The sequence below is a fragment of the Thamnophis sirtalis genome, unplaced genomic scaffold, assembly GCF_051295495.1.
Source record: "Thamnophis sirtalis isolate CommonGarterSnake01/CBP01778 unplaced genomic scaffold, rThaSir2_p1.2 scaffold_15, whole genome shotgun sequence".
Lineage (NCBI taxonomy): Eukaryota > Metazoa > Chordata > Lepidosauria > Squamata > Natricidae > Thamnophis > Thamnophis sirtalis.
This window is the reverse complement of record NW_028261395.1, coordinates 18,476,606-18,500,050: the sequence shown is the minus strand read 5'-3', so window position 1 is coordinate 18,500,050 and position 23,445 is coordinate 18,476,606. Positions and strand designations below refer to the sequence as shown.

Below are 23,445 nucleotides of genomic sequence, written 5' to 3'. Positions count from 1 at the left end.
CACAGGCAGGATTAGTGCCCCTGCATATCAATTGAATTGTGAAACTATAAACTATTCCCATATGGATGAAATACATTTTATGTAATAGTGTGAGAAAGTTGCAGTCCTCACAAGGAAAGATAGTAAAAACAGAACCAGAGGGAAGAAAAAACAGAATATTGAAGTCTACCAGGAGAATGTAATGTAGAATAGCTTGTTGTTTGCATCTTAATCTTTCTTCCTCACTTGTAATGGACTCAAATTTCAGTATATTATACTGTATATCCCAAAGTATGTCTGATTTTTCCACTCCTTTTAAAGCTTTTTTTCAAATACTGCCACTCCAAAGGGAGTGAAATAAAAATATATATTAAAAATATATTTTAAAAAATCTTTGACAGACAGCAACTTTACAATGAATGGATTTCATGCTGACTGGAAATTCTGGGAGTTCAACTCCCAGAACTCCCAGCCACATATCATAAACAGACTGAAGTTGAGAAACATTGCTTCAGAGTGAACAGCAAATAGCACTTAGACTTGTATACCACTTCACAGTGCTTTACAGCCCTCTCTAAGCAGTTTACATAGTCAGACTATGGTCCCCAACAATCTGCATCCTTATTTTACCAACCTCGGAAGGATGGAAGGCTGAGTCAATCTTGAGCCTGATGAGATTCAAACTGCCAAATTTCAGGCAGCCCACGTCAGCAGAATAAATAGGTTGATAGAGACTGCAGAGATAGCAGAGACTATAGGCATAATCCTAAATGAGGTTAGAGTCTTGTCCAGAATCTATGTCAAAAGGGCTGGCACGATAGATGCAGTTGTCTTAAACATCATTAAAGACATATCTTAACTCAAGGACTTACAACCTCAATGCACCACTTGGTGTTATAGTTCAAGGCTTTCCATTTCGACCTCGAACAACTCTGATTTCATTAAATATATGAATAGAATTTGATTGCATATAGAGATAGAGAGTGCATTTATTCAAGCTGGGCTTGTAGCAGAGGTGGGTTGCTGCCAGTTCGGCCCGGTTCGGCCGAACAGGTAGTGGTGGCGGCGGCAGGCTCTGCCCACTTACCCAGTCGAATCTGCGCATGTGCAGAAGCATTGCGTGCGTGCAAGCGCACACACCTGCACAACTTAGTAACCTACCACTGGCTGGTAGGAGTTCTCAACATAAAATATTTTCTATGTAGCCTTTTAACTCTGTCTGGTCTTTCATATTTATGATTTTGAGGGGGGGGGAGTTATATTGCTGTTTCTTCTATTCCTTCTGTACATTTTTTCCCATCTCAACCTTTCCTTTTTTCAGGAAAAGTTCCTTTCATCGCTTAATCGCTTCCTTCACATCAGAAAACCTTTTTACGTAGGCAGTTTATAAATGGCTTTTACAGTTAAATATTTTATTTAATTCTTCTGTTGATAAGCCTGCAAACTGGAAAACAGCATGCTTTCTTCTAAGACTGAAGAATAGGGAAAAAAGCAACAGATAACCATCTGACATCATTTGCTACAGGTGGAGCCATCCTGATGGATCTGCCTGAATCTTCCCACCCCCTACACCCCTTGTCTATTAACTTGCGTAGTGTGAAGCCCTGGAGCACCGCTTGCCCTGCTACCATTGATGGGTTTATGGGATTTATTGGAACCACATGGTGTACACATCATATTTGTAAAAATGTAAATAATGCTGTCTGTGGAAAGAGGAGGATGTTCAGATGGGGTCCCGGAGCTGCTTATTGAGGGGTGTACAAGTATCCTTTCCCCCTTCCCAGCTTTGCCCCTGCTAATGCTATCTGAGATCCTTGGACTCTGAGTTCCCATTAACTATTAATAACTCCAGGATGCCTGTGTGAGCAAAGTCTCCAAGAGTCAAATGCAAAGCACTCCCCATCAGCACTTTGTGCTGTGCAGACCAGGAGCAGGGTGTGCGGGCCCAGGAGGGTCACCGGTTACCAAGCCCCCTGCAGAATTCGCCAAACAAGGGACCCGGAGACGCCAATCCCTGCTCTTCTTACCAGAGGCTCCGCCGAGCGGCCTGTGGATGTGTGCCTAAGGTGAGTCCTCTCTGTGGTTATAGGCCAGTAAAGATCATTAGAAAGAGACAAAAGAACAAAATGCCTAAAATCGGCATTATTTGCCACCAGTTGCCTTTTGGGATTGAGGATTAACAAGAAAAAGCATTGTGATAAAAACAAGGGTGCCAACAGAAGCACTTATATCGATTGACTTCTGCTGAAATCCTCTTTCCTCTCTCTGAGCACTAGATGTTGGCTTACTTTGGAGTGACCTCTGTCAACCAAATCCAGCAGGAGTCCTTTCTTCTATTAGGATAAAAAGACCATAGGAAAAATACTCGCTTAGAATTTCTGAATGCTATAAGAATCCACTGAAATCCCTTTATGATTGAAGTGATCCATTCAACATTTTCACTGACTGCCCTTAGAAGCTTTAGCATTCTGAATTAGCTGTTTGGAGCATTTTGGATGGCAGCCCAGCTTTCCCTGTCACTTTCTTGGCCTTGGTGAATGTCAAAGGAGATTGGATCTTCTTCTTGGATGTATTTCAGTATTTCCTCCTCCCAGGCTGTCCTGCTTGCTAAATTATTTCACGAATAGAGCAGAAATTCCCTGCCATTCCCCATGTGATCAGCTAGAATGACTGCTGCCTTGTCAATGCAAAAAGAAAACGTCCCAGTTTTATTCTCTCTACTGCTGCCCCCAATTTTGTAACTGCATGAGACAGGTTGGCATGCCAAAAAGATGACACAGAGTCAACACTTCTAATGGAAAATGAATCTAAATTGGTAATTAAACCCCACCCAGAAGTCATTTTGCTGAAGAACAGAGACCTCCTATGCATTGAGTAAGGTGTCCATCACAAAGGTCAGCCTTCACACCTCATATAAAAAAATTTAAATACTATTTAAATAGATTAACTTTGAGCAGAGCACAATACTCTGACCAGAATGGAGGAATGGGAATCAAAAATTATTGTGTGAACTTTTAAGAGGGAGGAAGGGAGGGATATTTGAAAAGGGGTACCCTTCATAAATCCTCTCTGTTTATGCCTGGAATTCTGTTTGGATTCTGGAGAAGAGATGGCTGAATCAATGGAATTAAGGTGTTCAGCTAGCCAGTTTTTCCTTCTACTTTAAATAGAAGGAGGAATCAGCTCAATGGATGTCTGAACTCTATAATTATACCATCGGTTAGGGAAATTCTCTTTATTTCACTACGACTGAAATTTTGGTATCCAAATGCCCAATCTCTTATGCAGAATTCTTGCTATAAAATTGGAAGCTTCAATGTTTCTTTCATTTTTAAACACACACACAGCTTCAGAATTAATTTGAGTTAACAAATCAAAACAAATAAAATTGATTTGTGAATTCCTTTTTTCAAGCATGAACAATTCTTCCAGGATATGGAAAAAAGAGCTACTCATTTCCTCTGTTCCGAGGCAATTGGATACATAAGAAATATGGATATTCTTATTTCTAAGGATTTTGTCATTCAATTCTTCCATGCTAGTATTTAACCTTCTGGTGTAAATAATCTGTCCATGAAAAATTAAGATTTTTTTTTTACTTCTTGCAATCTTTTTTTGAGAAGAAAAAAGAAGGAATCTTTGAAAGGTTCATCTCAAGACCATATTGAAGATATAAATGTTCAACAAATTGCATCTCTTCATTTATTATAATATTTCATAATTTCTGTCTGGTAAAAACATATATTTTTATCTGTGATTTGTTTTAACTATCATCCGATAGATAAATTACTGTATGTTGAGCCAAGAAAAGGCATTGGATAATAGAACACACTATTATATAGTGGTGAGTTTATGGAAGAAATATAATGAATGTTCAGGTTGCTACTATCAGATTTCATAGTATTTTTTTGAATCTCCAATGAAAGTGCCTTCATATATCTAGATAGCCAAATAGGGAACAGAGCCAATATGCCTTTAAAAGTGTAGATGCTGATGACATAGAGAAATGTCAGAGAGATGGTTTGGATGCTAAATATAATTGGTTAGGTAAGAAAGAGAAGTTGGGATCTCCATGTTTAACTTTCTCTAAAATATCATATAGCCTACATTGGAAAGACAAGCAGGCAGAGATATGGCTGTCAATTTTTATGGATGAAAAACAAGGGCTGTTGTTTTTTTGTTTAAAAAACATATGTAACAATAATACATTTTATGAAGGTCAAAATAAATGTTAGTACTATATTTTATAGAAGGTGAAATTATTAGTGAAATAATGATGGAAAAAGAACTACTGCAGAGGAAACTGAAATAAAATGGTTGAAAATATAAATAGCTATTGAAAGCCCCACTACAAAAGACTTCATTTTTCATTGTTAAGCAGCTGCTTGAAAACATAAACAAACCTATAGTCTCAGATATAATTTACACTGAGAGACATTAAAACCCCTTCTTAGTAATAAAGAAAATTGGGATAGCCTCTATGCCTCAGTTATTCAATTTATTTATTCCCCTGCCTTTATTGTTTTTATAATAATAAGGCACAGTACTCCTTTCTCCTTCTATGTTCCCCATAACAACCATCCTGTGAAATGAGTTGGGCTAAGAGAGAGGGACTGGATGGGCCAAGGTCACCCAGCCAGCTCCTATGCCTAAGGCAGGACTAGAACTCACCCACTCCTAGTTTTTAACCTGAGGCCTTAACCACTAGACCAAACTGGCACAATGAATTTAATAGAAATGTAATGAAAATAAAATAGCTCAACCTGATATAGTCTTGAGCCACTGGACATAATATGCAAACAATAAATAAAAAAACCATGAATTTAATGAAGTTCAATTTATGAAATATTAAGGTTTTAGTTAGAGGCTGTGATTCTACGGCAGTAAGCATTTCTGAAAAAAGAAATGAAACAGCTGTGATTTTGTATATTAAATTGGTATATTAAAATTTTACTGCTGAATGCATACTGTACATTCTCCCAAATGCATCAGATTTTTGCAGCCTAGGTGGAGGCCTTTTGAGTATGTCAAATGCTTAGCATAGACTTCATTTCTATTTTTTCTTATTAAATTGCTTAAATGATCTTTCTCATGTACATGCACAAAACTCAGGGGAATTGCCACATAAATCCCAGAGATGGCATTCTACCCAAGCCCTTTAAAATAAAATGCATTAAAAGACATGTGTATCAGATGGTTTTTCTATTTTGCTTCCTGTGTTCTTACTGAATTGTCTTCTTTTTTCTTTTCCTTTATATTAAAACATAAATATTAATAAATATATATATATATATTTATTCCTCCATGTAAAGTGTAATCCATTTTTGCAACCCATCATCTGGTTAACTCAAATTAATTTTATATTATTTCTATTATGGAGTTCTGAAGCACTAATAAACTGTCTCTTCAGCTAAGCAATCACTCCCCAGATAATAGAATCTGAAGGCTGCCAGGAACCTTTTCTGTTGAAGAGTCATACATGACAAACATTTTAACCCTATTAGCCACTTAGAACAATAGAGGAAGTCAAATGAGGAAGAATAGGCCTAGGCTGTATTAATAGAATGATAGAAACAAGATCACATGAAATGTTATTACTACTTTATAATGTAAGACCACACTTGAATATTGCATCCCGTTTTGGTCACCATGATATAAAAAAGGTGTGGAGATTCTAGAAAGAGTGCAGGGAAGAGCAACAAAGATGATTAGGGAATTGGAGGCTAAAACATATGACGAACAGTTGCAGGAATTGGATATGTCTAGTTTAATGAAAAGACGGTCTAGGAATGGCATGATAGCAGTCTTCCAATAACTATGGGGCTGACACAAAGAAAAGGAGGTCAACCTATTCCCCAAAACATCTGAAGGCAGAACAAAAGGAAATGGATAGAAACTAATGAAGAAGAGAACCAACCTAAAACTAAGGAGAAATTTCCTGAGAGTTAGAACAATTAATCAGTGGAACGACTTGCCTCCAGAAGTTATGGATGCTCCAACACTTTAAGAAGAGATTGGACATATATTTGTCTGAAATGGTATAGAGCAGGGGTGTCAAACTTAAGGCCCATGGGCCGGATGTGGCCCGCGGGGTGCTTAAATCTGGCATGCAGATCTGGCCTGGAAATAGCAAAGGACTGGCCCATGGTGGCTCTGGCAGCCAAAATGGAGTGCACGCCCACTGCGCCCCATTTTTGGCCTGGATGGCCTTCCACACCCCGTTTTGGTTGGCAAAGTGCTGCAGCAGGCGTCTGTCCCATCTCCCCACCCCCCCGGCCGCCCCACAGAGGAGAATTACAATGCTGATCCGGCCCTTGAAGAAATTCAGTTTGACACTCCTGCTTGAGCAGGGGGTTGGACTAGAAGACCGTCAAGGTCCCTTACAAATCTGTTATTCTAGTCTTCTGACTTTGGGTCAATCACTAGGACACATGATGCAGGGGTGAACCTTCAACCATAAGGTTGCAGTTTTTATTTTGAATTTTCGGGACTCTCTGGAAAGGATGTGTGGGTTTTCATTTCATTCTTTATCTCCCCTTCTTGGAAACTACCTAACATTCCTCTAATTGGTTAGACCATTGTCTTTCAAACTTGGCAACTTTGAGATGTGTGGACTTCAAGTCCCAGAATCTCCCAGCCAGCATTGTTAACTGGGGGATTTGTGGAGTTGAAGTCTATACATCTTAAAGTTGCTAAATTTGAAAATACCGGATTAAATTGTACTCTTAGGGATGTCATCATTTCTAGCGCCTTCTTGTTGTTTACACAATCCTTCCTTTGTACATGCCCAGCTCCATGTAGTCTAATAGTCTACAAGGCCTTTCTTTAACTCACTAATAAATATTCCTTCTTTGTTGTGTACAAGTCTCCAGAAACCATTTTGTAAATTGCTATATTATTTCTGTTTTTCTTGGCACACATATTTTCATTGCACAAAGCTACTCCCACCATTTTGGATACCAAGCTCAATGCCTTGCTTGTGGCTCAGAAATCCAACAAAAGCATCCCAGATCAAGGGATGTCCAGTATCTTGCTTGAAAGCCTCACATACAAGGGAACCTACCTATTCCTTGGGTAAAAGTCCAATTGTTTTTCTAACTTTCAGTTGGAACTTGCCTTCATATAATTTAAATTATTATTCTCTGTCCTGGAATGGTATTTCCAGGAGATCTTCTCATTCCAGGAGCCAAAAGCAACACCACATTTCTAGTTACTGGAGAAGCCTGCTATTCATTAACTGCAATCAAACTGAACTACTTTAAGTAGAAGAGATTCCCAGAAAAGTTTACCAGTTTGAATAGTACAAATCATTTTTAAAAAGTCTAGAAATACAGTCAGGAAACTACCAAACTCAAGGGTAACTATTAGCCAACAACATATTGGGGTATTTATGCTAGCTATTGCATAAAAACTCAAATATTTAACTACAATAATTTTAAATAAATAGTTTTGACTGCATGGAATGCACTGGGTCTAGTGTTTATTGCATTATCTGCAAGCAGAAAGAGAACAGAATCTTTGCCTTTTAGGCTTCTGCCATACTTAGATAAATGTATACATCCTTATGCCAAGATAAGTAAAAAGGTCAGAAGAGAGGTATGTTCCTTGTGGCTCCTCAACTTAATTGTGCTGATGGCAGCATATCATATTTAATCAAGATAAAAGCTCATCCACAGTTTGGGCTAAGAGGTTGGCAAATAGAGAGCTACTGAGAAATGTTCTTGGGGTAAACCAATGAGGTATAATACTTAGTAGGAACTTAGATCTTTGTGGATCCTTAAATAAAAAATCCACATGGGATGTCTCAAAACCAACCAAACATAGATATTAAGCAAAGAAGCCACAGATTCTTAATTCTAAATGTATTCTCTTTTAACCATGAGGATTGGCGGGAAGGCAATAAGCTGGCAATGCTGCATGCATGCTTCAGTAAACATCCAGTTGGCCTTGACTGCTTCTTCCAAGTTGGTCATAATTTTGAAACACTCTTTTCCCTCCCTTCCTCTCCATTCCTATTATGAAAATGAAGAAAGGGATGAGATAAGAGATTCTATATAATATTCCATAGTGGACCATTCTCAGTTGGTGGAGAATACCTCAGGGCTGAGAATACCTCTTCTTCAAATATTTGAAGAGTTGTGGAAGTGTTGTATAATATACTACATATCACATTTCCACGATCATTTTCTGTGCTTGAGTCTGAACAAACTCACTTCCCTCGATCTCACTTTATATCTGCCAGTTCCTGAACATCTTTCTCTTCATGCCATCCACTTGTTTATTTTTTTTCCTTTACACATAGTACCCAAACTGAACACTCAAGGTAAGAAATGACCAGAGCAAAAGAGGACAAAGTACAGTTTGGGTGACAGAATAAATTCTATCCAATGCCATAGTGTCATTTTAGAGAACTTTTCCTGTACCCTTATATATTTATTATTCTTTCTACAGGTGCATTTCCGCTAAACAAACTTGTAACAACATCCTTGATCAACAAACTCTTGAAAAAGGGTCAAAAGATCTCCAGGTAAGTTTACTTACTTGTGCCAGTTACTGTATCAGTGGAATCCTATAACCTAGTCTTAACCCCATGGAATCTATAAGGACAGAAACCATCAAAAGTAATAAAAATGTTTGAGTCAATGCAATTAAATACTTTCCTTATTTTTTTCCCCAGAGCCCTTTATTTTTAATATTTTCTTTGGAACAGTTCCTATGTTCACTTACTGAAGTAAACAGGATAATTTGTTACTCCATTCTTTCATTTATTCTCCATTATGTGTATAGATACATCTTTCCGCAGTGACCCTATTCCTTCTTTCATATAATTATTCTATCAATTTTTAAAAAGATTTATATGGCTATATGACAGCTCTGGGCTCTCTGTCAAATAGTCCCTAAAACCTCTGAAATCCTCTTTCAGTGAGTGACCTGTGGTTGCATTCACAGAAGCCATTGCATAAGAGGCTCACCACAATGATAAGGGATGAAGCAATCAGCCTTCCCCACTTCTACTCCATCTCTTCCCAAATTGGCTCCCCATGTTAGTCCTGGGTGAGGAGAAGGAAAGCCAGCCTGGCTACTCAAAGCAGCCCTTGTGTCTCAGGTGAGGCCACTAGAGAGTTTCTGAGGACTTGCAGCCAAAGGAAAGGAGGAAGCACCATGCCAGCACTGACAGGACTCCCTACCAATGGAAAAAATAATCACTCCCAGCCACCTGGAGTTCATGTGTCTCAAGATTTTTTTCTGATTATAAATTTTTTTGGCAGCTCAATAAGGTTTAAGAAGGCATGGTGCTGCTTTGGAAGTAGGGCCTCACTGGAGGTAGGGCCACACCCTTGAGAAAATGACATCCCACTAACAACTAATCATGATAAACAGCATACAACAAAATCCACACAGATACACAAATTTCCACACCAATACACAATACTTCCACCCCTTCCAGCATCAAAAATTTAGGGAACTGAAAGCTACCTATGTTCTGCAATGGTTCCACCATGTAATCTAGCTAGATTTGTTGCTAGGATGTTCCATTTCAAAACCTATGAGTCTACATTGTGTTTTGGCCACTATGTCTCAGGAAAACACAGAGCCTTCCCCCCCCCCCCCAGCAAAAGTCCCATAGCCTTCAAATACATAAATGTAAGACAATGTGTAGTATGGAGACAATGCAACATAGCTGCAATGCCACACCACACAAAATCTGTCTGTCTGTCTGTCTGTCTGTCTGTCTGCCTGCCTGCCTGCCTGCCTGCCTGCCTGCCTGCCTGCCTGCCTGCCTGCCTGCCTACCTACCTACCTACCTACCTACCTACCTATCTATCTATCTATCTATCTGAGCTCAATTGTTTCTAACCCAGGAAGAACATTTAGGAATCTATAGATATTCACAGTTCCAATGGGGATCAAACAGAAGAGAAGATAAAAAGTTCAGACAGGTTAGCACTGCAGCAGAGTCATCTGTGGAAGGATTAACAGTGTGGCAATGGTAATGGTGCAACCCAGCTATCAAATCTCCACTCCCAGTAAGGAGCATTGCATAAAAAGTGGCCAGGATCTGATTATCCAATTATGGCAGCCATTTTCATACTGTTAAGCCCTGGTAGATGTCCCTGCACTGCAGCAGATCATTATGGTAATGTAAGCAAGGCCATCCAATTCTAGGTACCTTGATTTTAATAACAAAGCTGGAGAGGAGCCCTGGAAAAAGACTGCATTAGAAATCCAAGCAAAGTTGTCTCCTCACAGTTTGGAAATTGGATAGGCATGCCTACCATTTTCTGGAATCCTGCATATTTTGATAAACCTATTAGGTCCTCTCTAATCTGTAGGTGAGACAGGACAGTTCAAACACTGGAGCTTGTCTTCTTTCTGCCCTGGAAGACCACTTTGAGAACCTAAATGAGCAAGATCTTATTTCCAATAGATCAGGTTTTGCAGAACAGCAATGGAACTACTTCTATGGCAGTTTATCCTTCTACCTTTTACCGGTATGTCCTGACAGACTAGAAATTCTAATCTTTGCCTGAGTATGATGACTTTCTGTTCTGCCTACTAAATGTTAATTATCCATGTAGAATTTTATGTGTTTGAACTATGACTAGCTCACCTATCAATTCTATCACAAATACTTTTAATAATACTTGGATTACTTAAATTACTACATCATATTTTTGGGACAGTAAATGGCAACTACCATTCCTCACTGCTTTTCCTATTGGCAAGTTAAAATGCCTTGAGATTATGTTTTTATATAGTACCAGTAGTAGAAGAGCCCTGGTAGTGCAGTAGCTGAAGTGTAGTATTACAGGCTAAACATTGCCCATAGTCTGGAGTTCTATACTGAGGGGTTCAAGGTTGATTCAGCCTTCCATTCTTCTGAGGTCGGTGAAATGAGGACCCAGATTTAATTGACCCAAAAAGCTGACACTCTAAACCACTTAGAGACTGCAGTAAAATGCAGTGGGGCAGTAAATAAACCTAAATGCTATTGCTAGTATACTTCAATGTCATAGAAGGTTACAGGAAACTATGGTCCAGGAAGCAAATATGACTTTCAGTTCTGGTTCATTCATTCTGTTTTGCTACATTGCAGTTTCCATTATGAAAACTAGGCTAAATTCATTATGCTAAGTACTTTATAGGAGTTGGAATTGGGAGCTTGATTAAGCTTGATCCTAGTCCTTTCACTGCAAATAATTGTGGTGATACATTGCACTTTTTTCTTCTAACAAACAACACTTTTAGAAAGTTTTGCCTCATATAATAAAGGAGCATTGGGCACCTGAACAATCTCCTTGGAAAGAAAAGGCAACAGAGCGTGTACTATTATTTCACTCAGGAGCAACCACAATCACTATCAAGATTTGGTTTTTAATGATTTTTTTATGATAAAACCCTCCTGGGTCAGAGAAAGTCTTATCTAATACAACAGTCTCACTCAATAATAGTCAAAGATGCCTCTAAGAAGCCCAAAAGAAATATATGCATGTAAAAAATCTCCCACATTCCTATCAAAGCAACTTATATACTGAGAAGCAGAGTACTTTTGACCTTTGAGCATAAGCAGTAGACTCTTTGGTGTATCATAGTGCGATAAAAACTTTGCTATAGCTTTATAGAAAATTTTGATTAACTGTATATGATAAATCAATTAAGGAAGGATACAAATTTATTATAACAGGCTAACTAGCAGAAAGATAAACATTGATACAATAACATCACAGTATAATTTCATTACAATAATACAATAATAGATAAAAGAGAGAAAATAAATGTGCAGAATGGCAATTTAATTTCATAATTAAGGTTACAGGAAATAATCTGCCAAGTAGACTAATGTGAGAGTATTCAATCCAACCTTAATTTGAAATGACAGTAATAAAGACAGGAAAACTTTACCAAACTCCAAACAGATTCAATCCAAGGTTCTATTCAAACCAAGATTTCTTTCCAGCTCTGTTATTCAGGAGCTGAGTGACACAATACCAATGTTAGATTTGGAACTAGTTAATTCTGCCAACACAGGAAGCTCTTGCAATAAGTACATTACCTTTAAATCATCTAGTGCAGAGATGGCGAACCTTTTGGGCATTGAGTGCCCAAACCAGAACACACATGCATGCATGTCTCTGTGTGTGTGCGAGAGTGCCAGAAACCCGAAAACCAGCTGACCAGTGCGCTCATGCCTGTTTTTTGGTCATTTTCCAGGCTATTTTGGGCCATTTTCAGGCTGTTTTTCGGGCTGTTTTCAGGCCTTTTTTCTGCCATTTCCAGAATTTTTCAGGCCATTTTTTGGCCTGAAAACAGCCCGAAAAACAGTCCAAAAAAGGCCTGTTTTTTAAACCAGAAGAAGAGCTGGCGATGGGATGCATGCACACAGAGAGGGCTCTGCGTGCCAGCTTTGGCACGCATGCCATAGGTTTGCCATCACGGATCTAGTACAATCATAATCCTGGAAGGGACCTTTGAAGTCATTTAATTTAACAACTTTCTCACTGACAGATGTCCATCCAGTCTGAATTTAAAAATCTCAATTGAAGGAAATCTCTCCCTTTGGCAGCCTGAAGAGTTGGGTTTAAAGATCACTCATCGTGCTGGCGGCCCTTTTCTGAAACTGCTCCAATTTGTCATCATCTTATTGAATTTGAATGCCCAGAATTGGATACAATATTCCAAACTGGTTCTGATCAGCAAAGAATGATTTTTTGCTCTTTGGTATGCTGAGCAATTTTGGTGATGGGTTTGCCTGAGGAGTTTTGTATGCACTTTTATGTCCTTTTGTTTGGGGACATAAAGATGGCTGTCACCTTATCTATAGATATGTGGAATTTAAAATTGTTCCATCCTGAAACAGCATTAGTTCTGCATTCTGCATCTTTCAAGAATCAGATTCATTCCACTATTCCATTCTCACACAGAAAAACCCTCGAACAGCATGCCTCTTGCAGGAACCCCAGCTCCCAAAAGGAAGAGAAAACCTACTAAACTCATTTTAGAATTAACCCAAGAAGGTAAGAGATACCCCATGAGCACACATTCCTTTCCCAATAGTTCTTCCCTAGTATCCAGAAAATGATTTCCAAAAAAACATAGAGGTTATTCTTCCAGAGAAAACACTTTGACATATTACGTAGAACTACAGTTTTTGATAAGTCAAAGAGATGGAGAAGGAAATTATGGTAACATTATGGTGATGGCTTCCAACAAATTTGTTTCCAACAAATTATCCCAGAGTTTGAAATCCAAAGGAAAATACAGGCATTTCTCATGGATGTAAAAGTAAAAATTCCCTTAACAGTATGTGGCTTGGAGAGGCAATCATCTACCCCAGTATCTTGCTAAAATGTAAGATTAGATACTTGCTCTTGATGATAATCTCAAGATTTGATTCAAAAGTGATCACATCACACACTTAAGATCAGCAGAAATTGTTTCCTCTTTCAAAGAACCATTGAATCAAGACCTTACCTTAAGTCCATCAGATTTCTGCCACTGGAATTTGTATGGGAACATATTTTATAGATCTAGATCTCCCACCCCAATAATTTCATTTCAGATTTATACAGGATACTGCAGGCTCTGAGTTAAATGTTCATTTCTTCAGTTTTGAAGAATTGGAAAATGTGTGTCAGATTCATAAAAATATAGGTGGTTCAGCTATCATAGGTGGGAACAATTCTATAAAATAAACTGAAAAGAATGCTTTATAAGCCCTGCTATCTGATTGTGCAGACTTGGATTGCATTGGCTGTGTGCTGCTTGAAAAGTTGCACATCACACTGACTTAACACAGGACACAGTTTTCCATTAACATCACTGAAAATCAGTTCAGGCATTTTCATTATTAATATTATATCACCTGCTTTTATGTCAACAAGTCAATTGTTATATTTCATTCAGCTCTATAGAAAGCTAAGGAGTCAGCATAACTATATTTAGTTGATGACACAGAGAAGAAATGTTATAGATGTCCATAATTTTCAAACATAATAATTAAAATTCAGACTTATGTAGGACCAGCAGTTGAAGCTGCAAGAATGTGCCCCAGAGAATTCAGGAGTTTATAGCTTTTCCCATCTTCAGGTAGGTTAAAACAAGGCAGTCTCAGTTGTGAAATCTCTCAGTCACCATCTCAGGAGTTTTCAATTTACTATTTTAGACCACTTGATTAACTTAATTAGGAGTTGATGTCCCAGGCAGAGTGCTGAACAGGATAACAAATCAGAGATGCAATTCTTAAGTGCTCTCAACTCCTTAAACTATGTGTTATTCCTAATAACGTGGCATATTAGGGAGATGTTCACATGTCCCCTCATCCCACTAGGGTTCAGTGAGGTCAATCAGGTTGGCCTGGTTTTTCAGGGAAAGTTAGAAATATGATATAGTGATCAGTAATAAGAATCAAGGTTGACTCAGCCTTCCATCCTTCCGAGGTGGGTGAAATGAGGACCCAGACTGTGGGGGCAATATGCTGACTCTGTAAACCACTTAGAGAGGGCTGAAAGCCCTATGAAGCAGTGTATAAGTCTAACTGCTATTCCTATAATCAGAGATGGAGGAGGAGAAAGGGAAGATTACAGCCAAGCCATCAGACGTATTGAGGCAGAAGATTAAATGAAATCTTGGACAGAAAATATTGAGCTCAGGAGAGAAATTTATATCCCTGAGAGTTGGAATTGTCACATATTAAATTTCTAGTATGCATTTGCCCATCTTTATTTAGACTACGGTGAAATTCACACAAAAAGCTACTAAAAAACTTCAGAGTAGCCTCATTAGCAAGGGTGTTTCAAACATCAGTTCTGAAAAATTATTACTGAAATTAGTTTTATTGATCTTTTGTTTGCCTTTAATAAGGAATATGGGTACAGTGGTTTTCAAACCATGATGTTAAACTAGTGTACTGAGAACAACAGGAGAGTGTGAAGATCACCCATTTCCCAAAAGAATTCCTTAATATCTAAAATAATATTACTGTTCCAATTTTTCAATTTACAGTATTTATTTTTACTGCCCACCTCATTTCCCAGGTAAATAAAACCATAACTGCTGATAAACAGTCAGATCCCGAAGCTTTGGTATATAATTCAATATCACATTAACATCTTTAACATTGAAAGGTTATTCCATAAATCTGTTTACACAGTATACATTAACACAATTCCCAAAAGATATCAGATGATCACATGACCACATCATACCAATGAACCAATGGACCAATGAACTCTCAATGTTTTTAACCTCTCTATTACAAAAACTTGATGTCTTTCAAATACATTCTTTGGGGGTCCAATATACTTTTTATACCAAGTTTTTAACAAATCCACTTTAACGTCAAATCTATTGATAACGTTTATAAACATTTTTAAAGATTTTTAAAGATTTATAGGGCATTATTGGAGATTTCAGTTCTTAAGTCCATGTTTGGAATATCCCAGGAATTTCCATAAAAACATTCTTAAGATTTTGATAGATATATATTTAGGTTTTATTTATATTATTGGTATTATTTAATCATGGATTCCATCAAATAAGAGAGTGTTTCAGGTGCTTTTGAGGCAGCCAAAGCATCTGGCCCACATTAGTCCCTTAGAACAGGACTGTCAAACTCGCGGCCCATGGGCCGGATGCGTCAAGCACTGGCCAGGCCCACGCCCGGTTTAGCAAAGGAGGGAAAAGTCCCAATACGTCATGTGACACTGCCATAAACACCTGCCTTAGAACATGCTTAAGTTGAAGATATTACCACTGCTGCAACCTGGGAGGACAAATTCAACTTGAATCAGAATGGTGAAAATGACTAGCAATTCAGAGATGTAGGTAATCTGCATTTGCCATGATCAGGACATAATTAATCAAAGCTACCTTTGGGTTAAGTTGTAGATAGCAATCTAGGTAGGCCTGAAGATCTAGCAATAATGTCAGATCCAGAAAAAGCTAGATGAAGATACTCAGAGAGAAATATTCAACAAAGGAAGGGAAAGGGAGAAAGCAATTCCAGTACATGGTTTTCTCTTGCAGTTCTATCCTTGGACATTAAACTCCTTATGGAGTGTATTCTGTTAGGGAAAGTAAATTTTAGTAAGTAAATAGAGGTTGTTGAGTTGTTCTGTTGGCCTTGGCTGAGGAATTGCAACACAGGTTAAGTTTTGCTGCTTCTATAATATGCTTCTTTTTGAATTCCTTCAGTCATGCCGCAAGAAGGGTCCAAGCTGAACCTCGGGAAGAAGATCAGCATTCCCAGGGATGTGATGTTAGAAGAACTCTCTCTCCTTACCAACAGGGGATCCAAGATGTTTAAACTTCGACAGCTGAGAGTAGAGAAATTCATATATGAAAACAACCCTGATGCCTTCTCCAACAATTCTGTGGTAGGTACAAGCAGGTACAGGAATGGACGATCTGGTAAACTTATATTGTCAGGCTGGATCTAGGTAATATACGTATATGCGAATGTAAAGAGAATTTCAACGTGTAATACACTCTTTACTTCTTTTCCATACCATAAAATCTCTAAAAGGGAAAAGTTGGAATAGCTATATAAAACTGGTAGCTCTAAGTCCTGTCCTTTTGAAAGCACCTAGAATTGCATTTGGGGGGAAAATAGTAAATTTGTGTGCATCAGAAAAGGAAAGCGTTTTTTTCTATATTTTCCATCCTTCCATTTTATTCTGTAGTTCTGATACATTGTCAATGGAGTATAAAAATTGCTTTTGTTTTTGTTTTGTTTTTCATTCATGGATCGTCCTCATTAGGTGGGGACAAAACATTGTTCAGTTCAGCAGAAACAATTTCTTACTTTCTTAAGATTTGGAAGGACAGGATACATTTCTGCAAACTGCATTCAGTTCAGAGATGCAAGTCTTTTCTGAATTAGAAATTAATTTTATAAAATAATTGTGTTCATGCAACATTTAATCAAGTGAGATAAAAATCTAGCAGACACATCCACGTCACATGTTAAACTTGGCCTCTGTGAACCTTAATTAGGGTTTTGTGATTAGCATGTTGCACAACCCAGAGCTATTTGATTGGTTTATAATGTAATATTTCATGTGAACCTAAATAATTATTTCTCTCACAAATCCAGTTTAAAGATGTGGTTGAATGCAGCTATTAAGAACTCAACATAAATGATATTTCTAAGCTCATGACATATTTTAACTTGTTATTTGGCCTGGTGGAAATAACCATAGGAATATATAGGGGAGGTTGGCTCTTTCTTTCTTTCTTTCTTTCTTTCTTTCTTTCTTTCTTTCTTTCTTTCTTTCTTTTTCTTTCCTTCCTCCCTCCCTTCCTCCCTTCCATCCATCCATCCATTACATATGTAGCTTTTTTTCTAAAGTGTTCTCCCTTGTTAATACTGCAGTTATTTGTTTTTTTTTAATTTCTGAATTAGTCTAAGAATACTAAAGAAAAATGAAGGCTTTCAAAGAATGAGAAAAGATTATGCCTGACAAAGATGCCCCAAGACAAGAGAGCTCTCAGTTCTGTGTTTCCTGTTTCTCTCTTTATTCAGGGGAAAGTTTGTTTATAGAGTGATTATAAGGTAGGGCTCCCAATCTGGGCTGCAAAAAATCTGATGCCAGGGTCAGAGTTTTGTTTGCTGCTTTTTTGCAGTCATCTGGATTTTCACAGCTAAATTCTGGTAACCCATATAGGTTGTTGACTGAATGGAATATTATTAAATGCAGATTCAGTTTCCTGCATTCCTGCTCATTTGAGCAGCCTTTCAGTTGAGTAGCCACTCTGCCCATTAAATGGGGCAAGAACTTCTGGTATTTCACCAGAGTGAAGCAGGAAAAGCCCCATCACCATAGGATTCCCATACCTCTGTGGTGCAAGAAAGAGATATGAAAATACTGATTCATGGATAATTCATTCATTTCCAAATAGCACAAAATTTCAGGAGCAACTGCTGATAGAACTATTTCATTCTGAGGCAAAAGCATTGGAAATGGTTGAAATACAGTAGTTACGTTTATATTAAAACTTTAAGTATTTTCAACGTATTGGAATAGGCAACTGCAACCTCATAAATCATTATGAAGAGTATAAAAATAAGTAGAACTTCCTTGCTGCCTCTATTCACAGTACTTTCTCATTGTGTATGGTACTGTATGTCAGTCACTGAGCACCTATGCTAATCAGAAGCCATAGAATTAGCATTTTTATTTAGTTCTAGGGAAATATATACATTATATTAGTAGAAGCTTGGAAAAGATTATCACATGACCCTGGGAAACTGCAACTATCATAAATATAAATAAATGAGTAAATTGCCAGGTGTCTGAATTTTGATCACATGACTAGGGGATGATGCAAAGGTCTTAAGTGTGAAAAACCATCATGTCATTTTTTTCAGTCGTGCTGTAACTTTGAATAGCCACTAAATGAACTGTTGTACAGTTCATTGAGGATTACTTGTACTACCTAGTAACAAGCGTAGGCTTCACAATATGTTCCACGTATGTGCTTATGCTCAGGGAGGACCCAAATTACACATGTACCAAAAGTAGACTAAATGAATTACTGGACGAAAAGGCAAAGGGTCTGGAGGCAACTTTAACCAATCTACAAAACAAGAATGTCCAACCTAAGCAAGAACGGTTGCAGGAATTGTGTAGCCTAGTGTAAAGAAGGACTATGGTGACATGATTGCAGTGTTCCAATATTTAAGTGGCTGCTACAAAGAAGAGGCAAGGTCAACCTATTTTTCAAAGCACCAGAAGGCAAGACAAGAATCAATGGATGGAAACTAACCAAGGAGAAAAGCAACCTAGAACTAAGGAGAAATTTCTTGACAGCAAGAACAATAAACCAGTGGAATGGCTCACCTTCAGAAGTTGTGGGGGTTCCGTTACTGAAAGCTTTTAAAAAGAGACTGGACAGCCATTTGTCTCAAATAGTATAGGCTCTCCTGCTTGAGCATGCGTTTGGATTATAAAAGACCTCCAAGGTCCCTTCCAACTCTGTTATTCTACTATTATGTTAATTCTGAACTTACCAATGTGAATCATTCCAAGATTGCAAAATATATAAAAACTCTTAACTCTGCTGCTTTCCAGGTTTTTTTTTATAGTTCAGGTCTTAGGAAGTACTGCACAACCATCTTTTGGTAGATAAAAATCATATTTATGCTCAATTTTAATGGAGAGCAAAAAACATTTTGAAATATGTGTAATTTATTAACTTTTTATCTTTATTCATAAAATATGTATTTTTGGACTGTCTGATTGCTGAATTATTCTGGACAACTTTCAAATGAATGAATGCAAGAAACATCACAAAATCAGAGAAGTACAATGGTTGCTTATAGGACAAAACCCTTTTCCGCACATAACACAGAACATAAATGGACATCAAAACCATGACCCTAGGCCAGATTTTCAAGGCATGATGGGGCAATCCAAATCTTGGGGGAGAAAGAAGTACTTTTCCTGATGACTTGTTATTATTTATTTATCACATTTATATAGCTGCCCATCTCATAGAAAGTAACCCTGGACAGCAGGCAACAATTATGCAACTGCCCACTTATTTATGGATTTTTTTGGTGGGGGGCATTTATAGCCCTCCATATACTTTTTGACTATTTCTTTAATATTATTCTCTTTCCAAAGGAAAAAAAAGTATCTATTTGCCAAGTTCTTTTTCTTTAGTCAAAATGAAACAGTAGCTTAAATAAACACAAAAGAACTATTCAAAAGTAATAATATGAGCACACAACTCTCAGTGATGCCCCACATGTTGCAGGTGCACATGTCCTCATTTGAAAACTCACCCCAAAAATTCCTGTCTTAAACAACTTCCTAAAGAGTAACCATGAACTTAATTTGGGGGGAAGTCAGTGTGATAGGAGGGGAGCTCCAGCAGTGACTGTTCACGTCTCAGCCTTCTTCCATCATATCTTGCAGGGTGGTAGGGGTGTTGGCACTCTTAACATAGCAATAGCAATGGCAGTTAGACTTATATACCGCTTCATAGGGCTTTCAGCCCCCTCTAAGCGGTTTACAGAGTCAGCATATTGCCCCCACAGTCTGGGTCCTCATTTCACCCACCTCGGAAGGATGGAAGGCTGAGTCAACCTTGAGCCGGTGAGATTTGAACCGCCGAAGTGCAGATAGCAGTCAGCTGAAGTGGCCTGCAGTACTGCACTCTAACCACTGCACCACCTCGGCTCTTATTAACATACTTTCTCTACTGGCATATCTTGGGTAGGCAGCTTCTATCTATCTTCTATCTACCTGAAATCTGCAATTCCTACACTGAAAAACATTTGGACTACACAACTTGATCAGGGTAAAGCAATAGGTGCAATTTTCATAGACAACGTTTTTGATTCAGTGGTACACGACAAACAGTTAAAACTAAGCTCTTATGGCATTTCCGGATCCCTGCATAAGTGAATAGCTCATTCCTGTCAAACAGGCAACAAATAGTCAAAATAGGGAGCACCCTATCAAACCCTGCACCAGTTAATAGTGGTGTCCCCCAAGGCAGCGTTTTAGGACCCACACTCTTTCTGCTTTACATAAATGACCTTTGCGATATTATAAGCAGCTGGTCCTCTTCACTGATGACGTAAAACTATTTAACACCACCGACAATATTTCTGTCCTACAAAGCGACCTTGACTATGTGCCAGAATGGTCAAACAATTGGCAACTCCAAATTTCAATCAACAAATGCTCTGTCTTACACATTGGCAATAAAAATCAGAAAACTAAATACAAGCTGGGCGGATATGACCTCGTAGACGACCCTCACTCAGTCAAAGACCTAGGAGTACTCATCTCAAATGATCTAAGAACCCAGAGCTCACTGTAACAGCATTCAAAAAGGGCATGAAGAGTTGTTAACTTAATTTTGAGAAGCTTCTTCTCTGGTAACATTGTACTGCAAACTAGGACATACAAAACTTTTGCCTGACCAATTCTTGAATATAGCTTGTCTGCCTGGAATCCATACTGTATATCGGACATTAATACAATCGAGCGAGTCCAGAGGTATTTCATGAGAAGAGTACTCCACTCCTCTGCCCACAATAGAATACCTTATGCCACCAGGCATGAAATTTTGGGCTTGGACAACCTAGAACTATGCTGACTAAGGTCTGACCTAAGCGTAATACACAAAATTGTTTGCTACAATGTCCTACCTGTCAATGACTACTTCAGCTTCAACTGCAACAATACACAGGCAAACAATAGATACAAAGTAAAGGTAAATAGCTCCAAACTTAATTGCAGAAAATACGATTTCAGCAACGGTGACCAATGCCTAGAATGCACTACCTGACTCTGTTGTTACATCCTCCAACCCCCAAAACTTTAATCTTAGACTGTCTAGTATGGACCTCACCCCTTTCCTAAGAGGTCTGTAGGGGGTGTGCATAAGCGCACCAGGGTGCCTACCGTCCCTATCCTAATGTCGCCATTTATTTGTATCCATTTCCTGTGTTCATGTCCATGTTTATACTTACAGTAGATCTGTTATCTCGTACAAGTTTGACAAACTAGATAAATAAAAATAAAATAAATAAATAGGTATCTGGAACCAAAGGATTTCTGGATATCTAGGTCCCAAGCCATTTAGGAATGTATAAGTTATTACTAGCACTTGAATTGCGCCCAGAAACAAACTGGCAAGTAAAAGAGCTCGTGTAGTATGTGACAAGCCTGGGATTATCCTGTTAGTATGTGGCAGCTGTGCCTGTGTACAGCTAAAATTTCTGGGTGGTCTTCATGGGCAATCCCATTCACAGCACCTCTGTTCAGGAATGATAAGGGCATGATTGACAGTTGCCAGGGCCACTTGTCTTAGGGACTGCTGGCACTAGTGCACCAGGCAAAGCTGGGCCAAAGCACTCCTGTCCACCTGCTGCACCAGCAGAAGCTGTGAGTCAAGCAGAAATCCCAGGTAAATGCCCTTTGGGCAGTGCAATCCCATCAAGAACTAATGTTGGGATTGTCTCACAATTGGTTGGTTTCGAATTAACAGAAAGTTCAGTGTCACTCCATCTTGTTCGGATCTAATCATATTAGCCTCAAATCTAGATTCCACCATTTCTCCCATTTAGTCTTAGGTAGAGAGGTAGAACTAGTTATCATCTGAATGTTGATGATATTGTACCCCAAACCATCAACCAATGTCTCTTGTTAGGTATTAAATAGAATGGGAAAGAATCCAGCCTTGGGCCACCCATATTGCTGTGCTCAAAGGCCTGATCTCTCTTCTCTCTTCCCATAGACTTACTGCATTGCAATTATAATAAAAAATATATATGCTTACATGCTGAAGACTATGGTTTCTTGCTTTGTCTCCTTTAAACTTATCCCTCTCAATGTTTTTGAAAATTTTTTGTTTTTTAAAAAAATATTTTGGTTTTAAGCTTGAATCTCCCTCTGTAGTTGTATATATCTTTTCCACCCAGGCACTAGTTCTTCATTCAGCTTTCCTGTTCTCACTCTCCCTATCTGTTCTTCTTAATATTATGGTATATTTACTCATTTATTGTTTTATAGCTTAACTATAGACTTTGGTTATTATCCCTTTCCTTACTGCTTTCCCCCAGAATCACTTGTTTTGCACTTTCTTTTAAGTATGAGGTCTGAGGCTGGTTACTCTCATTAGGTGAAAGTTGCTCATCTCCTCTCATAGCACGATGCTCTTCCTCTCTTGGCCTTCATCCTCCTGCCCATAGAATTCTCTGGGGAAATTCTTCTCTGGAGGAAGGCAAGTGTGTCTGTTGTTGACCTCCTCCTGCTCATTGTCCTCTGCATAACAAACGAATGGGGGGAGACAAAGCTGCCTGAAAATTCTGCCGGGTTACTCTTGCAGATTATATCTACGGAGATTCTCAATCATCCAGGTCACGGTTGTCCCAAAGGTGCTTTTTCAAGAAGCAACTGGACTTTCGTTGAAAACATTTTGCTTCTCATCCAACAAGCTTCTTCAGTTCTGAATGAATGTCTTGAAGTTTATCTTCTTCACACCCTCCACAGCAAGCCCCCTTCATCCCACCATTTCATACCTTTCTACCTCAGAACCCCAGATTTTATTATTTCTTCCTATGGGCTTTCCTTTTTCTATGAAGATTCATTGAATACTTCAAAGAATAAAAAACACAGCCATGTTGAAAACATGAAGATGTAAAAATGGCAGTTAAAAGTATCATGAAATCCATTTGTTATACTCAATTATGACTTCCTGAAGCTGGCCTTATGCTCGTGTTAAAGCCATTGCTTTAAAAACATGAGTTTCTTAAAAAACATGAGTTTCTTTAAAAAAAAAAGACTATATGTCTGGTCTGCAAATATCCAGAAATGATAGGTGATTATGAAAGAGAATAAATGAAATGGAATAGTGATATCAGACCTGAGGGAAAAGCAAGGTATTTTCCTAATTCATATCCGATCCTCTCTTGTTTTCCCCCTGCATATGAAGCTAGCAAGTCAG

The 23,445-nt window shown here is 38.3% G+C and overlaps 1 protein-coding gene across 2 annotated transcripts in view; it reads left to right on the top strand.

Annotated features, from left to right (window-relative positions):
• Window positions 1–1,870: 1,870 nt before the first annotated feature.
• The window catches only part of MYOZ1 (myozenin 1), a 40,391-nt gene continuing 18,816 nt past the window's right edge, over window positions 1,871–23,445 (top strand). Inside the window, exons 1-4 of one of the 2 annotated variants that reach the window (XM_087701985.1) lie at window positions 1,871–2,045; window positions 8,431–8,506; window positions 12,903–12,995; window positions 16,174–16,355. In XM_087701985.1, coding sequence (XP_087558111.1) covers window positions 12,920–12,995; window positions 16,174–16,355 — 258 coding nt within the window. In that variant the 5' untranslated portion in view covers window positions 1,871–2,045; window positions 8,431–8,506; window positions 12,903–12,919. The remainder of the gene's footprint in view (window positions 2,046–8,430; window positions 8,507–12,902; window positions 12,996–16,173; window positions 16,356–23,445) is intronic. The other variant, XM_087701986.1, reaches the window with a different exon arrangement.